Raw genomic sequence first — 17,266 nt, 5'->3', positions numbered from 1 at the left:
TTGGGGGGGAGGACTGAGGGCATCTCCCCCCCCCGCGCTGGGCGTGCCGGGTGTGGCACCGCCAGGCTGGCAGCGGGGGGGGAGGTGACAAATGGGGGGGACACACTGAGACCTGTTTGTGTATTTGGGGGTTGGGAGGGGGCGGGGTGGGGGCTGCCCCCCCGCTGCCTGTGTCCCCCCTCAGCTGTGGCCCCCCCCGGCTGTGTCCCCCTCCCCCACTCCGCGGGGGGGCTGCAGGCGCAGCACGAAGCAGCCTTGCGCAAGAGGCACCGACGCAGCCCCCCCCTGGCACCACACCGGGCAGCAGCCGCCTGGCATCGGCTGCTTTGGGGCAGAGGCACTGGGGGGGGCAGCGGCTGCCCCCTGGCACCTAAAGTCGGGGGGCGGTTGGCATTGGCTGGACATGCCCGGGGGGGGCACAGGGACATGCCCGGGGGGTGGGCGGGAGGCACAGGAGTGGCACACACGGAGTGGGTTAGGGACACACCTGTGGGGTGGGCATGGGGTGGTCCTAGGGACGCACTGAGGGGGGGCGCCAGGGACAGCAGCTGGCACGGGGGTGGCACAGGGTTAAAGTGGGGGGGGTGGGGGCAGCACAGGGCATGCTGGGAGCAGCGTGGGAGGAGCTCGGCAGGAGGTGCCCTTGGCCCCCGGGCACCGCCCCAGGGTTTGTCCCACGAGGGTAGCTCAGTACCCACCCCCCCGGGTACCCACCCCCTCCGGGTGCCCACTCCCCTGGGTGCCCACGCCCCGTGCCCACCCCCGCGGGACACTCCTGAGTGGTTTATTAACAACATTTATGTGTCACTGTGGTACCCTCCTGGCTCTGCCCTCCTTGCCAAGGGGGCACAGCCAACCCCCCCCCCGCGCCGGCCCTGGCATCTCTGTGTCTCCGCTGGTGCTTGCTGGGGCACAGCCTGGCACTGCCCTGATGCTGCTGCCACTCTTCAGGGTCGCTTCGGTGCCTGCTGCTCCTTGCCCACTGCTGCCTGCCCTGCAGCTCCCCTGCCGCCATCCTGCCCCGTGGGCGCTGCTGGGGCACAGCTGGGGGCACAAAGAAAGGGTCGAGGGTGCCAGGGCCAGGGGGCAGCGCTCCCGGGGGGGGGCACCCTGCTCTCTGCTCCTTACCTGGCACCCGAGGGGCGCAGGGCCTCTGTGCCACACCTGAGGATGAAGGGGGGAGGCTCCTCCAGGCCCTCCAGCTCTGCAAGGGGGGGCGAGATGGGTTCGTGCCAGCCCTGGGGTGGGATGGCAAAGGGGGCAGAGGGACGCCTGGCAGCGCAGGGGCACTCACCAGCCTCCCAGTCCTCCCTGCAGGGCGGGCACGGCCTGGCCGCGGGCACCTGGGGTTGCTTCATCTCGTGGCCGAGGGAGAGGTCAACGCCTGAGGGGACAGAGGGCACAGCTGCCAGAGGGCACAGCTGCCAGAGGGCACAGCCGCCCAGAGGGCACGGCCGGGAGTGCCCCGGGGGGCGGGGGGGGCACCGTACCCTGGGGCAGGCCCAGCAGGTCCCTGTCGGGGCAGGCAGAGAGGTGGCTCCGGAGCTCAGCCGGGGGCAGGCAGTGCCTGGCATTGCAGGGGCACACAGCCAGCCCGTGGGCAGCCTGGGGGTTGTTCTGCAGGGGGCACGGGGGGAGGTGAGAGGGGCAGGGGCACAGAGAGAGGGGCACAGAGGGGCAGGGGGCACAGAGGGGCAGAGGGCACAGAGGGGCAGGGGGCACAGAGGGGCAGGGGCACAGAGAGAGGGGCACAGAGGGGCAGGGGCACAGAGAACAGGGCACAGAGGGGCAGGGGGCACAGAGGGGCAGGGCACAGAGAGGCAGGGGCACAGTGGGTCTGGGGGCGCAGCCTGTGCTGGAGCTGCTGAGCCCTGGGCCCGGCCCTGACACAGCCTCAGGCTCCGACCCCAAGCAGTGCCCGGGCCCGGCAAGCCCCCAGCCCCTGCAGCCCCCAGCCCCTGCAGCCCCCTGCAGCCCCCTGCAGCCCCCAGCCCCTGCAGCCCCCTGCAGCCCTCTGACCCTGCAGCCCTCTGACCCTGCAGCCCTCTGGCCCTGCAGCCCCCTGCAGCCCTCTGACCCTGCAGCCCCCTGCAGCCCCCAGCCCCCTGCAGCCCCCAGCCCCTGCAGCCCCCTGCAGCCCCCTGCAGCCCCCAGCCCCTGCAGCCCCCTGCAGCCCCCTGCAGCCCCTGCAGCCCCCTGCAGCCCCCAGCCCCCTGCAGCCCCCTGCAGCCCCCAGCCCCCTGCAGCCCCCTGCAGCCCCTGCAGCCCCCAGCCCCTGCAGCCCCCAGCCCCCCAGCCCCCTGCAGCCCCTGCAGCCCCTGCAGCCCCCAGCCGCCGGGGGTCGCCCCTCACCCTCCTGCACTTGACCATGTGGTAGGGCAGCCTGGAGACCCTGACCCGGTGGCTGCTGTCGTAAGGACACCGAACGAGAGCCTCCGGATCCGAGCCGCGGGCAGGCCCCGGGCCGGCTGCTGCCATGGCAACGGCAACGGCAACGGCAACGGCAACGGCAACGGCAACGGCAACGGCAACGGCAACGGCAACGGCAACGGCAACGGCAACGGCAACGGCAACGGCAACGGCAACGGCAACGGCAACGGCAACGGCAACGGCGCCGGGCGCGGGCCGGGAACGGGTTCTAGGCTCGGGCCTGTAGCGAGGCCTGTCAGGGCCTGCCGGGGCTCGGTGCTCCGTGCCCGGTTCTGGGGGTGCCAGGGAGGTGTCTGCAGGCCTTGGGCAGTGCCATGCGGAGCACAGGAGGTGGCTTGGGGCACCAAGCAGCAGCGGTGCCAGGCAGCCAGGGTGGCACCGAGGAGCACTCGTGCCGGCGCCGTGCCCGCGGTGCTGGCAGTGCCACCCTGGCATTGGTGCCACCCTGGCATTGGTGCCACCCTGGTGCCAGTGCTGTGCCGGGGGTGCTGACAGTGCCACTCTGGCGGCGGTGCCACCCTGGCATTGGTGCCACCCTGGTGCCAGTGCTGTGCCGGGGGTGCTGGCAGTGCCACCCTGGCATTGGTGCCACCCCGGCATTGGTGCCACCCTGGTGCCAGTGCTGTGCCGGGGGTGCTGGCAGTGCCACCCTGGCGGCGGTGCCACCCTGGCATTGGTGCCACCCTGGTGCCAGTGCTGTGCCGGGGGTGCTGGCAGTGCCACCCTGGCGGCGGTGCCACCCTGGCATTGGTGCCACCCTGGCAGCTGTCATGCGCCGCTGGCGGCCCCCGCTCGGGCCCGGCCCAGGAAGCTCGGAAGGGGAAGTTGAGGCTGCGAGGCCGAGCGCGGGGTGGGGGTGGGGGCACAGCCGTGGCCGCCTGGCACCTTGGCACCATGTCCTTGCCCTCCATCTACCAGCACAAGCTGGCAGAGAAGCTGACCCTGCTGAACGAGCGAGGCAGAGGGGTCCTGGTCCGCATCTACCACATCAAGAAGGTGCCAGGCGAGGGGCACGGGGGGGGGCAGAGGGGGGGGCAGGGGGGGGCAGGGTCAACCTGGGCACCTAAACCCCCTCGGGGGCAGGAGGCTGCACCCCAGGGCATGGCCTGGCAGCTGCCCGGGCTGGAGGGGGGCAGGGATCGGGGCAGGGGCTGGGGAGGAGACAGAGGGGGGCTGGGGACACGGGGGGGGGTTGGGAGGGGACATAGAGTGGGGGTTGGGGACATTGGGGGGGTGGGGAAGGGACATCAGAGGGTGGGGGGGGGGCTGGGGGTGTTCCGCCGGGCCGGGGGGGGGCAGCAGCGGCTCGGCGGTCCCGGGGGGGCAGCAGCGGCTCGGGGGTCCCGGGGGGGCAGCAGCGGCTCGGCGGTGCCAGCCCCCCCCGGTCAGACCTGCTCGGAGCCCAGCTCGCGGCCGCAGTTCCTCTCGGACAAGGCCCTGGAGGCTTCGCTCAGAGCCATCGGCAGGAGGTTCCCGCAGCTGGAGCCGCGGAGCTGCTCGGTCAGGCAGCCCCACCCTGCCCCGCCCTGCCCCACCCTGCCCTGCCCCACCCTGCCCTGCCCTACCCTGCCCTGCCCCGCCCCACCCGGCCCCGCCCCACCCCGCCCTGCTCCCTGCCCTGCCCTGCCCCACCCTGCCCTGCCCTGCCCCCCCCTCCCTGCCCCCCCTGCCCCCTGCCCTGCCCCCCCTTGCCCCACCCTGCCCCTGCCCTGCCCCTCCCTGCCTCACCCTGCCCCACTCTGCCCCACCCTGCCCCCTGTCCCCTCACCCCCACCCCCTGTACCCTCCCTGTCCCCCACTCTCTGTCCCCTGCCCTCCGTACCAGTCCCACCAGGGTTTCCCCTCTGTGTCCCCCCACCCTGCATGTCCCCCCTGTGCCCCCCCATGCCGAGTGCCCCCCATGCCCCCTGTGCCCCGCAGCAGCTCCTGGCCCCGCTGCAGAAGGACAAAGCTGCCCTTGCCCAGCAGCTGGCACCTTTCTACCAGACCTTCCTGGACGTCCTGGAGTTCAGGGTGAGCCTGGGAGGGGCACAGCGAGGGGCAGGGGTGGGCACCGCTGGCATCGCACGCCGGGAGGGGACAGCAGTGCCAATGCCACTCGTGCCCTCCCTGCTAGGACCACGTCTACGAGCTGCTGAGCACCATCGATGCCAGCCAATGCTTCTTCGACATCGTGAGTGGGGGTGCCCGGGGCAGGCTGGCACAGCCCCCGGCTGCCCCCTCACTGCCCTGCCCCTCCCCAGCACCTCAACTACGACCTGACCAAGAGCTACCTGGACCTGGTTGCCACCTACGTGTCCCTGGTGCTGCTGCTGGCACGCACCGAGGACCGCAGGCTGCTGATTGGCACCTACCACTGTGCCCACGAGATGACTCACGGCACCGGGTGGGTGGCACAGCCCCTCCCGCCCCCCCCCCCTCCCCCCGTGCCCTCTGGGGTGGTCCTGCCGCTGGGCTGGTCCCCACCCACCCCGTGCCACCCTCTGCCGTGGGGCTGTCTCCAACCCCCTCCCTGGCACTGTCCCCGCAGTGACCCCAGCTTTGCCCGCCTGGCACAGATGGTACTGGAGTACGACCACCCCCTCAAGAAGCTGGCAGAGGAGTTTGGGCCTCATACCCAGGTGGGGCTGAGGCCTCCCCGTGCCCACCCCACCAGCCCAGCAGGGCCACATCCTGCCCCACGGTGCCCTCAGGATGTGCCCTCTGTGCCCACCCCCAGGCCGTCAGCAGTGCCCTCCTGTCCCTGCACTTCCTCTTTGCCCGCCGCAACCAAAGTGCCGAGCAGTGGCGCAGGGAGCAGCTCCTCAGCCTGCTTGGCACCGTGGGCACCATGCTCAGCCCTGCCAGCTCCGACACCGTGAGTGCCAGCACCCCCTGGGCACCCTGCCAGCGCCCGAGGGGGGCTGGGCACCGTGGCAGGGCTGGCATTTGTGTGGCAGGTGGCATGCGAGTACCTGTCCCTGGAGGTGATGGAGCGCTGGATCCTGCGTGAGTGCCGCGGGCACTGCCGCCCTGGCACGGGCTGCCAGCCTTGGGAGGGCACAGGGGAACCAATCCCAGGAGGCCACAAGGGTGCCAGCCCCGGGAGGGCACAGGGTGCCAGCTTGGGAGGGCATGGGAATGTCAGCCTCGGGAGGTCATGAGGGTGCCAGCCTCAGGAGGGCATGGGGGTGCCAGCCTTGGGAGGGCATTGGGGCTCCAGCCACATGGACATAAGGCTCCCAACCCCATGAGGGCACAGGGCCACTTAGGTGGGCACAGAGTCCTCACCCGGATGGGCACAGGTTCCTCACCCAGGTGGGCACAGGGTCCCCAGTGCCATGTAGGCACAAGCTGACAGCGTTGTCCCCTGGCTGCCGTGGGGCTGGCACTGTGGTCAGTCCCTGCCCCTGCCGCCTGTGCCCGCAGTGGGGTTCCTGGTGTGCCCGGGGGCACTGAACTCGTCCCCTCAGTGCCAGGAGCTGTGGTGCCAGGCCCTGCAGGGCACTCTCTTTGTCACCCTGCTCCGGGACGAGGCCCTGCAGGTGCACAAAGTCACCGAGGAGCTGCTGGGCAGCCTCAAGGGGTAAGGGGGCACTGCTGGCTGCCAGGGGGGTGCCACCTGGGGTGCCGAGGGGCTGAGCAGAGGCTCTGCCAACAGCTCTGCTGGGCGCTGTGCTGGGTGCCAGGAGCCTTCACAGGGTGCTGAGGGGGTGTGCTGGGTGCCAGGGCGGTGCCAGGGCATTGCAGTGGGTGCCAGGGCATTGTGCTGGGTGCCAGGGGCTGCATTGGCTGCTAGGAGACTTTGCAGGGTGCCAGGGCGTTGTGCTGGGTGCCAGGGGCTGCATTGGCTGCTAGGAGACTTTGCAGGGTGCCAGGGGGTGGTGCTGGGCACTGGGGGATGTGCCAGAGGCTCTCTCGGGTGCTGTGCTGGGTGCCAGGGGCTGGAGGCTGTGCCAGGAGCTCTCCTGAATGCCATGCTGGGTGCCATGCTGGGTGCCATTGGCTGGAGCTGGGGAGGGCCTCCTGGGGCTCTCCTGGGCACCAGGCTGGGTGCTGTGCCAGGGCTGTGCCTGGCAGTGTCAAGCTGTGGCTCTCCTGCAGCTTTGGCAAGCGTGTGGCAGACGTCAAGGAGTGCAAGGACCATGCCGTGGCACACAGGTTGGGGGCACTCTGGGGGGCACCACGGGGCTGGGAGGGGTGGTGCCAGGGAGCTGATGGGCACCCAGGATGGGTGGCAGTGCCCAACTTAGGTCCACCCTGTGCCACAGCCCCGACTTCTGCCACACGGTGGTGCCAGTGTTGGCATCACTGAGTGGCAGGGGTGGCTGGGGGTGGTGGGCTGGGGAGTGGTAGGTTGGGCGGCACCCACCCTGGCACCCACCCTGGCACCCACCCTGCCCACTCAGTGGGTCCCTGCACCGGGGCCGGAGGAGTTACCTGCGTGGGGCTGTGAGGGAGCTGTGGGCACTGCTGGAGGACCAACCTGGGCTGCTGGCACCTAAGGTGAGCGCTGAGGGGCAGGGGTGGGCATGGGTTTGGGTGCCCAGCCCAGGCTGCTGGCACCTAAGGTGGGCACTGGGGGGCAGGGATGGGCATGGGATTGAGTGCAGGGTTTGGGGCTCTGTACCTTGGCCATGAAATGGATGCAGGTGGAGTGGGCACTGCCAGTGCTAGCTGGGTGGTCTGTGGTACCCAGTGCCCAGGGCTATTGGTGCCACCCCGGGTGGCACACTGATGCCCTCACACCTCCCCCTTGCCCCCTCCCATCGTGCCAGGCCCTCTTTGTCTTCATGGCATTGTCCTTCTGCCGGGACGAGGTGGCCTGGCTGGCACGGCACGCCGGGCACGTCACCAAGACCAAGACCCCCGAGGACTTCATGGACAGGTTGGCACCAGGGCTGTGGGCACTGGGGCACGGCAAACGGCTGTGGCAGAGATCCACACCCACGCGGGGCACCTCCAGCTTGCTCTGGGGGTGGGCATTGCCTTGGGGGCAGCGGGAAGCACTCTGCGGACAGCTGGCACTGAGGTGGGATGCGTGGGGCACGGCTGGCAGCAGAGCCCACATCTGGCTCCGGGGCCGGTTTAAGGCGGGGCTCGGCTGGCAGCGGAGGGGCAGAGCCCTGGCCCTGACGGGTGTCCTGCTGCCGGTGCCAGCCAGGTGGCAGAGTTGCTGTTCCTGATGGAGCAGCTGCGGCGCCTGGCACGGCAGCAGCGGCAGCTCCTGCGGCGTTACCACTGCCCCTACCTGGCACGCTTCGACGCGCTGGTGCTGAGCGAGGTCATCCAGGTACGGCGGGCACTGCCCCCTGGGGCTGGCATCGTGCCCCCTGCCCTCCCCTGGCCGTGTGCCATCCCTGTGCCCGCAGAACCTCTCCGTGTGCCCCGAGGAGGAGTCAATCATCCTCTCCTCCTTCGTCAGCAGCCTCTCGGCTCTCTCGGGCAAGGAAGGTACCCACTTGGCACCTCCCTGGCACCTCCCTGGCACTGCCCGAGGAGCCCTGCAGGTGCCGGGCACCTAGGGAGGGGCTTGTCCTGGGGTGGGGGTGTCACAGACTGGCACCCCCGGGCTGGCACCTGCAGCGTGCCCCAGCCCCTGCCCACCTCTGCCCGCAGCTGACGAGCAGCAGCAGTTTGACTTCCGAGCGCTGCGCCTGGACTGGTTCCGCCTGCAGGTGCTGCCCTGGCACCGGCCCTGGCACCGGCCCTCGCCTGGCCTTGCTCCCTCTCCTCCACCTTCCCTTGGCCCCTCCCTGTGCCTCTCCCTGTCCCCCTGCTTGTCCCCATCCCTTCCCCCTTCCCTCTCCCTCCCCCTCCTCCTCTCCCCTCCCTCCCTCTCTCCCTCACCTCCTCCCCCTCTCACTTCCTCTCTCCCTCTCCCCTTCCCCCTCCCTACCTCTCCCCCCATCCCCTTCCTCTCTCCCCAACCCTTATCCCCCTCCCTGACCTTGTCCCTGCCGTGCCCCTGACTGCTTTCTGTCTGCCTCCCTCCCCCCGCCCCCCCGCAGGCCTACACCAGCGTGGCCAAGGCAGCTCTGCCGCTGCGGCTCTGCCCGGCCGTGGCTCAGGTGCTGAACCTCATCGCGTTCCACACCAAGCTGCTGGACAGCCTGGAGCAGCTGCTGCAGGAGACCTCGGACCTCTCCGACCTCTGGTGCGCCGCGCCCTGCCCCGCCCTGCCCCGCCCTGCCCCGCCCTGCCCCGCCCTGCCCCGCCCTGCCCCGCCCTGCCCTGCCCCGCCCCGCCCTGCCCTGCCCCGCCCTGCCCCGCCCTGCCCCTGCCCCCGGTGCCACCTCCCAGCACGGGCTGTGTGCTGGGCACAGATCTGCGCGGGATGTGGCACCTGGGGAGAGGCTGGGCAAGGAGAGGGAGAGGGCTGCAGCTGGCACAGGAGTGCTGTGGGCAGCGAGACAAATGCCCTCTGCTGCCCTCCTTGCCCGTCTGCTGCTCTCTGCTGCCCTCTGCTGCTCTCTGCTGCCCTCTGCTGCTCTCTGCTGCCCTCTGCTGCTCTCTGCTGCCCTCTGCTGCCCTCTGCTGCCCTCTGCCGTCCTCTACTGCCCTCTGCTGCCCTCCTTGCCCCTCTGCCGCCCTCTGCTGCCCTCTGCCGCCCTCTGCTGCCCTCTGCTGCCCTCCTTGCCCCTCTGCTGCCCTCTGCTGCCCTCTTTGCCCCTCCTTGCCCCTCTCTTTGCCCTGCCCAGTTTCTACCCACGCCCACTGGAGAAGCTGTTCCTGGCGACCATGGAGGAGCCTTCGATGCTGCGCTACTGCCTGGCATTCCCCCTGCTCTGTGCCCACTTCTCCCACTGCACCCACCCCATGTGCCCGGAGGAGGTGAGCCCTGGTGCCCAGGGAGGAGCACAGGGGACAGGAGGGGACACAAGGGGCATGGAGAGCACACGAGGGGCACATAGAGGGGACACAAGGGGCACATGGGGGGACACAAGGGGCATGAAGGGCACACAAAGGGCACATGGAGGGCACACGAGGGGCACATGAAGGCACACCAGGGGACATGGTGGGCACAGAGGCACATGGGGGAGGGGGGCACACAAGGGGCACAGGGAGGGGCCCAAGGGCACACAGGAGCTACCTGCTGCCCTGTGCCACCTAGACACGGGTGGGGGCTAAGGGCAGCCCTCCCCCCCGGGGCCGAGGGCAGCCTGTGGTACCCTGGGTCCGGTGCCAGCTGCTGCGGTGGTGCCAAGGGACTGTGCCCCTCCCTCTGCCAGTACCCCCAGCTGGAGGCCACTGCCCTGGGGCTGTGCCAGAGGTTCCTGCAGGAGGTTGCCAGGGAGGCCTGCGGCTGCCTGCTGGAGGCCTGCGCGGAGCAGCACAGCCTGAGCCAGCAGGTGAGGGCATGGCCCTGGGGTGCCACCGACCCTGCCTGCCCCTGCCTGCCCCTGCCTAACCCTGCCCGTCCTGCCTGCCCCTGCCCGCCCCTGCCCACCCTGCCTGCCCTGCCTGTCCCTGCCTAACCCTGCCTAGCCCTGCCCATCCTGCCTGCCCCTGCCTGCCCCTGCCTGCCCCTGCCTGTCCTGCCTGCCCCTGCCTAACCCTGCCTGTCCTGCCTGCCCCTGCCCGCCCCTGCCTGCCCTGCCTGTCCCTGCCTAACCCTGCCTAGCCCTGCCCATCCTGCCTGCCCTGCCTGCCCCTGCCCACTCCTGCCCTCCCCTGCCTTCCCCCTGACAGTCCACCTTGGTGGCCCATGGTGACGTTTGCCTGCCCCCTGGCACACAGCTGCTGCCCAAGCACTGCGCTGGCACTGTGGGCAAAGCTGGCAGCAAGAAGTCCCTGAGGGCAGCAAGCAAGAAGGGAGAGGCTGAGAGGGACAAGCCAGGGGCAGAGAGCCACAGGAGGGACAGGACCCACAGCACCAAGTGAGGGCACCCAGGGTGGGCATGGGGGGCAGGGGGCTGGCACGAGTGGGCAGGGGGCTGGCACAAGTGGGCAGGGGGCTGGCAGGGGTGGGAAGTGGGATGGTAAGGGTGGGCAGGAGGCTGGCAAGGGTGGGCAGGGTGCCCAGCAAACCTTGGATGTGGGCAGGGTGCCAGGTTGGGGCCCATGGTGTGCCCATGAGGTTGTCCCCACAGGGCCGTGGTGTGGCTGATGCCAACCTGTGTGTGCCCTCTCTGCCCCCAGCCTGGACAAGCTGCACCAGACACTGGCAGAGCTCTCCCTCAGCCTCAACTCTGTGCCCAGCTTCAGCGTCTTTGGGCACACAGTGGTGCCAGCTGAGTACCTCAGCAGCCAGCTGGAGCTGCGCCTCACCAAGTAGGCACCACCCTGGGTACCACAGGCGGGGCTGGGGTTGGGGCTGGCACCAGGGAGCTGCCACTTGCCCACTTCTCTCTCCCTGCTGTGCCCACAGAGCCATCGTGGCCCTGGCAGGCTACAACCAGGCCACCCAGGAGGTTGCCAGGCCCTCGGAGGTGCTGCTGGGGCTGAGCTCCTACATGAGCCTGGTGCAGAGGCAGTGCCAGCTGCTGGGGCTGGACCCTGGGCGCCTGCTCCGCAGTGTCCTGCTGCAGCAGACCCAGCCCCGCGATGCCAGCGGGCACCAGACCCTCACCACCATCTACACCAACTGGTGGGCGCTGGGGGGCACCTGGGGCTTGGTGGCACCGGCAGTGGCTTGGTGGAGGGGCACGAGGGGCACATGGAGGGGGCACAAAGGGCACATGGTGGGGCAGGAGGGGGATGTGGAGTGGCACATGGAGGGGGGATGCAAAGCGACGTGGAGGGCACAAGGGGCATGGGCACAAGGGGCACGGGGGGCAGAGTGGCACATGGAGGAGCACAGGGGGCCGTGGCTGGGGGCACACAAGGGGCCATGGGCACCCTCCAGCTGCCTGCTGCCCTGTGCCACCTGGGCGCGGGCAGGGGTAAGGACAGCTGGAGGGTGCCCCCTGGCAGCAGCGAGGCCTCGATGCCCACCCGCAGGTACCTGGAGGCGCTGCTGCGGCAGGCCAGCAGCGGTGCCCTGGTGCCCGCCCCGGCGCTGCAGGCGTTCCGCGCCGTGCCGCGGGAGGGCGAAGCTCCGCTCCGCGCCGAGCAGTTCTCTGACGTCTGCGGTGAGGGCCGCGGGGGGGCGGGGGGGGGCTGGCACCTCCCGACCCCGCTGACGGTGCCCATCTCCGCCCCGATGCCCTCAGAGATGCGGGCGCTGGCAGAGCTGCTCGGCCCCTACGGGATGAGGTTCCTGAGCGACAACCTGATGTGGCACGTGGGCTCCCAGGTGGCAGAGCTGAAGGTGGGGGCTGGCACCGGGGCTGGCACCGGCGGCTGGCACCGGGGACCTCGGCCGGGCATCAGGGGACCGGGCGCCGGGAGGGGGCTGCTGGTGCCAGTCAGGACTGGCTCGGGCAGGGCCAGCCCAGTGCCCACTGCTTGCCCCCTTGGGTGTACTGGGGCGGGGGGGAGCGGAGGGCACAGCCCCTGCCCGGGCCCCAGTGCCCAACGTAGTGCCCTGCAGAGTGCCCGGCAGGGTGTCTTGCAGAGTACTCTGCAGAGGGCCCGGCAGGTGCCCAGCAGGGTGCCTGCAGAGTGCCCAGCAGGTGCCCAGCAGGGTGCCCAGCAGGTGCCCAGCAGGTGCCCAGCAGGTGCCCGCGCTGTGCCCGCAGAAGCTGGTGGCAGAGAACATGGACACCTTGGTGCAGCTGCGCTCCAGCTGCGGCAGGCCCGAGCAGATGGCAGCGCTGGTGCCACGCCTGACCTGTAAGTCCGGCCGCGGGGGTGGGCACCCAGGTGGGGAGGAGCAGGGGCCGGCCCTGGAGCTGCCACACCTGTGCCAACCTCCCCCCAGCGGCCGAGAGCCTCCTGAAGCGCCTGACCATCGTGGGCCAGATCCTCAGCTTCAGAGCCATGGCCCAGCAGGGGCTGCGGGAGGTTGGTGCCCTGCCCTGCCCCATGGCACCTCCTGGCCGTGCCCACCGGCAGGAGGAACCCCCCCCCGAGTGCCCACCCTGCCCCCGCAGGCCTTTGCCCACCACTGCCCCTTCCTGATGGGCCCCATCGAGTGCCTGAGCGAGGCTGTCAGCCCCGACGCCGACATCCAGGTGGGCACAAGGTGGCACAGCTGCCCCCGAGCCAGGCTGCTGGCCTGTAGCTGCCCTGTTGGCATCCTGTGCCCACCTGCCCCCAGGTCACCCTCAGCATCTTCGAGCTGGCCTCGGCCGCTGGCATCCCCTGCGAGGTTGACCCAGCGCTGGTCAAGGTCTTGGCTGGCAGCAAGACTGGTACCACCTGTCCCCCTCCCCCACCCCCACCCCATGGCACCTCCCTGGGCGGTCCTCGGGTGCCCTCTGGCACCTGTGCCAGTGTCCCCTCCCTGGCAGATGGCTCAGCCCCGGAGGAGGACTACAAAGTCTGCTGCCTGCTGCTGGTGTTCGTGGCAGTGTCGCTGCCCCTGCTGGCATCCGACCCAGCCTCCTTCTACAGCACCCAGCTGGACGGTGAGGCCTGGGTGCCACCCTGCCAGCCCTGTCTCTCTGTGCCCAGACCCCACACTGCCCCCCCGCCCCATGCCACACCCTGCCTGTGCCGGGGGGAGCGCGGGGGGGCCGCAGCTGCAGCCCGGGGCTAGGGCAGGGTCGGTGAAGGGCAGCCAAGGGAGGTGGCACCGGCAGGGGCTCTGCTGTGCCCAGCCCCTCTTGTGCCCAGGGCTGCCTCTGGCCCCTGAGCTGCTTCTGTCCCTGAGCCTCTGTCCCCTGAGCTGCTTCTGTCCCCACAGCTTCTGTCCCCTCAGTCTCCCTCTGTCCCCAGCCTGTGCCCCCCGGCTGAGGTGCCCCCTGTGCCCCCCAGGCCATGCCAACAGCGCCCACTGCCTGGCCAAGGCAATCATCCAGCTCTCTGCTGCCCTCTTCACGCTCCACAACAGGAACATCGAGACCCACCTGAAGGAGTTCCTGCTGGTGAGAGTGCCCCGGGGAGGGGGTGGGCATCCTGCCGGGGGTGGGCACCCTCCCGAGGTGCCCAGCACTGAGCAGGGTCCGTTCCCAGCTGGCCTCAGCCAGCCTCCTGCAGCTGTGCCAGGAGCCGGACAGAGCGCGGGTGAGGAACCGAGACTCCATCACCCTGCTCCTGCAGCTGGTGAGCCCCGGGGTGGGCAGCAGGGTGCCAGGGGGGGCCTGGGCAGGTTGGCACAGTGCAGTGCCAGGAGTTTGAACCAGTCCCAGTGCCAGGTTCTGCCCTTTGGCCACAGCAACCCTAAGCAGTGGCACAGGCTGGGCACAGGGTGGCTGAGAGCAGGCAGGCAGAGAGGGCCCTGGGGGTGCTGGTTGGCAGCTGAACAGAAGCCAGCAGTGTGCCCGAGTGGCACAGAAGGCCAATGGCATCCTGGGCTGGCTGAGGAGCAGTGTGGGCAGCAGGAGCAGGGCAGTCCTTGTGCCCCTGTGCTGGCACTGCTCAGGCCACACCTTGAGTGCGGTGCCCAGCTCTGGGCTCCTGCATTGCAGAGAGAGGTTGAGGTGCTGAAGGTGCCCAGAGCAGGGCAGCAAGGCTGGGGAGGGGGCAGAGCCCTGTGAGGAGAGGCTGAGGGAGCTGGGGGGGTGCAGCCTGGCCCAGAGCAGGCTGAGGGCAGAGCTGATTGCTGCCTGCAGCTGCCTGCAGGGAGGTTGTGCCCAGCTGGGGTTGGGCTCTGCTGCCAGGCAGCCAGAAGAAGAGGGCACAGCCTGAAGCTGTGGCAGGGCAGGGTCAGGATGGGTGTGAGGAGGAAGTTCTGCACAGAGGTTGGCACTGGGCTGAGCTGCCAGGGGAGGTGGTGCAGTGCCCACCCTTGGGGGTGTTTGAAGCAGCCTGTGTGGGGCACTGGGTGCCAGGCTTGGTCAGGCAGAAAGGGCTGGGTTGGTCTCGAGGGGCTCAGAGGCCTTTCCTCACCTGCTTCATTCTGTGCCTTTGGGTGAGTAGAGCCTCCCCCCCCCGCGATGCCCACGGGTGGGCTGTTGGGTGCCACGGGGTGGGCACAGTCCAGTCGTGCATGGATTGTGCCCACTCCTGCAGGAGGTCCCAGGGCCCCCCCGACCCCAGCAGGCTGCTCCCAGCCCCCAGCCAGCTGTGGGTGCTCCGGCGGGGGGTGGGGGGAAAGAGAGAGGCTGAGCCACCTCTGGCACCCCCAGAGGAGCTGCCAGCCCAGGTGGGTGCCAACCAGCCCAGCGCCCGGGGCTGGCACTCAAGGAGCCACCAGGGCCTGGCTGCAGAGGGATCGAGGTGCAAATGGCTCAGCGGGAGCTGGGCACCGGCGAGGGCTGAGCGCGCAGGGGAGGGGGGCAGAGAGGCCGCTGGGCACCTTCCCTCCATGCCAGGGGGCACGGGGAGGCGCTGAGCCCTGTGTGCCCACGCAGGTCGTGGCCGAATCCTCCTTCCTGACGCTGGACATGCTGGAGAGTTGCTTCCCCTACGCCCTGCTGCGCAGCGCCTACAGGGAGGTGTGCAGGGAGAACCTGCTGGGCAGGGCCCCCCCGCCCTGAGCCCCCCCGCCCTGCGCGCCCCCGGGTGCCCCCTGCGTGCCCCCGAGGTGCCCCTCGGCTAACCCTCACTGCGTTGGTTTGCCCCCCCCGCGCCCCCTCCTCTATTTTCCTGCCCCCTCCCTCCTTCTCTCACCCTTCTCCCTCCCCGTGCCACCCCCTCCCTCCAGACACCCAACCGAGGTGCTCCCGAGATGCCCCCTGCGTGCCCCCTTGTGTGCCCCCTGCGTGTCCCCTGCGTGCCCCCTGCGTGTCCCCTGCTTGCCCCCTTGTGTGCCCCCTGCGTGCCCCCTGCGTGTCCCCTGCGTGCCCCCGAGGTGCCCCTCAGCTACCCCTCATTAAACCACTCCTGCCCCCAGCGCCTGTGTCCGGCTCGGAGCTGGGGCCGGGGGGGGGGCAATATTTGGGCGCTTTGGGTCTGAAGTAGCCTCCAGGGGGAGTCTCCTGGGGGGGGGAGGGGCTGCGGGGGGGCGGTCCGGGAGGATCTGGGGGGGTCGGGGGGGGCAGGACTCAGCTGCTGCTGCCTCATGCCTCAGTTTCCCTGCCCCAGACACATTTGTGTGTGTCCCCCCCGCGCCCCCTCCCCTTTTTTCCTGCCCCCCCCCAGCTCCTTCCCCTGCCCTCCTCTCGCCCCCCCCGCCCCGGGGCAGCATCCCGGGGCCGGTCCCGGGCGCGGGCAGAGGCTGCCGCTGCCATTCCGCTCACGCCGCTCGGGGATGAGTCACCGAGCCCGGGGGGGGGATGGGGGCCACGGCCCCGGCGGGAGGGGGGGGATGGGGGCCACGACGACTGCTCCGGACCCCCCCACGACCCCCCCGCGTCTTGATCTCCCTCCTCCCTCTAACCTACGCCTGGATCCCAGCCCTCCCTGGGGGGCTTCCTGCTGGGGGGGGGAGCAGGAGTGGGGCAGAGCAGAGCGGAGCTGAGCGGAGCAGAGCAGCGCTGGAGCCGCTCTGGAGCCCCTCTGAACCCCCCCCGGAGCTGCTCTGGAGCCCCCCCTGGAGCCACTCTAGAGCCGCCCTGGAGGCCCTCTGGAGCCCCCCCGGAGCCCCGCTGGATACACTCTGGAACCCCTCTGGAGCCGCTCTGGAGCCCCTCTGGAGCGCCCCCCCCCCCGGAGCTGCTCTGGAGCCTCTCTGGACCCCCCCCTACAGCCGCTCTGGAGTCCCCCCTGGAGCCCCCCTGGAGCCCCCCTGGAGCCGCTCGCGTCCGGCAGTTAATTGCTTAATTAATTCATCCTCGGGGGGGTTGTGGGGGGGGGAAGGGAAGCAGAAATCGCTGCCGGGGCGAGATGAGCTCCTTCGGTGCCCCCCCGAGGGCGCAGCGCCCCCGGCCGAGCCCTGCGCCGCCTCCCCCCGCGCTCGGCTCCGCTCCGGCGCTCCTCAATCACGATCGGCGCTAATGAGCTCCTGCCTTTGTCTCGCGCATCCCTGCCCACGGCCTGGCCCCCCCCGCGCCCACCCCCAGCCTGGCACCGTGGGGGGGGGAGGATCTGCTCCCCCCCCCCCCCCGCTCAAATCTTTGCCTTTCTGAGCTCCTCCGCCAAAAGTTTAGGGACCCCCCCGCGGTGTCCCCATCCTGCTGACCCACGGGGGGAAAATGGGGGGGTGGGGTCCATGGGGGGGGTGGGGCACCCCGAGCAAGATGAGGACACCCCTAGGAAGGGCTACGACCCCCCCCATATTCTGGATGGCCCCCCCCCTTATCCAGCACCCATGGGTGGCAGCCTGGCAGTAGCAAGGAGGTGCCACCTGGCCGAGCTGCTGGGGGGGGCACAAAGTGGGGACTCGAGGGTGGCACTTCAAGGTGTGGGGGGGTCCCACCTGGCCCCACGCCCCCCATAGCCCCCCCGCCCGGTGCCGGTGCCGTGGGCGCGGAGCCCTCCCCCGGCCCTTACGTAAGGACTCGTTAATATTCCCCGGGGGCGGCTCCGGGTGCCTGCCCCCCCTCGGCTCCCTGCGACCCCCCCAAAGGCTTTGACCCCCCCCAGAGGCTCTGATCCCCCCAGTGCGACCCCTCCCAAAGGCTGCGACCCCCCCCAAAGGCTGCGACCCCCCCAGTCTGTGCCCGGAGCCCCGTCCCCACCGCAGCCCTCGAGGTTCCCCGGTGGGACCCTGGGGGGGGTCGCAAGGTGGGGATGGTTTGGGGGTACCTCGGGGGGGGGGAGCTTAGGATGGTCCCAAATGCCTCCCCCCCGCCCCGGCTGTGTGTAGGTCCTGTTCGAAATGGGGGGGGGGGGGCTGTGGGGGGGGGTTGCACTGCTGCCATGTGGGCATCGGGGGGGGGCACAGCCCTTGGTGCCCATGACGCTGGTGACGTCTGTGCCTAAGGGGGGGGCGCTGGGGAGGGGGGGGGTCGCGGTGCCCCCAGAACACTGCTGGGAGCTGACCCCC

The 17,266-nt window shown here is 70.5% G+C and overlaps 2 protein-coding genes across 11 annotated transcripts; one reads left to right on the top strand and one right to left on the bottom strand.

The window, feature by feature from the left end:
• Positions 1-779: 779 nt before the first annotated feature.
• Positions 780-2,577, bottom strand: GTSF1 (gametocyte specific factor 1). Its single transcript, XM_064141006.1, has 5 exons — positions 2,353-2,577; positions 1,491-1,617; positions 1,295-1,384; positions 1,129-1,204; positions 780-1,044 (listed from the first exon to the last, which is right to left on the bottom strand). The coding sequence occupies exons 1-5, from the start codon at positions 2,476-2,478 to the stop codon at positions 948-950; spliced, it is 516 nt and encodes a 171-aa protein (XP_063997076.1). The 5' UTR covers positions 2,479-2,577; the 3' UTR covers positions 780-947.
• On the top strand, positions 2,371-15,231 carry NCKAP1L (NCK associated protein 1 like). Of its 10 annotated transcripts, none has more exons than XM_064140996.1 (31): positions 2,371-3,426; positions 3,820-3,930; positions 4,354-4,443; positions 4,547-4,603; positions 4,674-4,816; positions 4,961-5,051; positions 5,150-5,287; positions 5,370-5,418; positions 5,839-5,995; positions 6,514-6,570; positions 6,819-6,915; positions 7,188-7,297; positions 7,570-7,702; positions 7,782-7,863; positions 8,029-8,087; positions 8,421-8,566; positions 9,111-9,243; positions 9,642-9,761; positions 10,150-10,289; positions 10,552-10,683; positions 10,781-10,999; positions 11,353-11,483; positions 11,565-11,662; positions 12,033-12,126; positions 12,215-12,297; positions 12,387-12,467; positions 12,554-12,647; positions 12,747-12,863; positions 13,174-13,322; positions 13,411-13,500; positions 14,751-15,231. In XM_064140996.1, the coding sequence occupies exons 1-31, from the start codon at positions 3,325-3,327 to the stop codon at positions 14,874-14,876; spliced, it is 3,429 nt and encodes a 1,142-aa protein (XP_063997066.1). In that variant the 5' UTR covers positions 2,371-3,324; the 3' UTR covers positions 14,877-15,231. The 10 variants fall into 10 exon arrangements, with proteins under 10 accessions (XP_063997066.1, XP_063997067.1, XP_063997065.1 ...); XM_064140997.1 differs by having other exon boundaries at positions 4,351-4,443; positions 13,213-13,322; XM_064140995.1 differs by having other exon boundaries at positions 4,351-4,443.
• The last annotated feature ends 2,035 nt before the right edge of the window (positions 15,232-17,266 follow it).

This window comes from Pogoniulus pusillus, unplaced genomic scaffold, assembly GCF_015220805.1.
Source record: "Pogoniulus pusillus isolate bPogPus1 unplaced genomic scaffold, bPogPus1.pri S76, whole genome shotgun sequence".
Taxonomy (NCBI): Eukaryota; Metazoa; Chordata; class Aves; order Piciformes; family Lybiidae; genus Pogoniulus; species Pogoniulus pusillus.
Note: the sequence above shows the minus strand (reverse complement) of the source record. Positions and strands in the feature narration are given on the sequence as shown.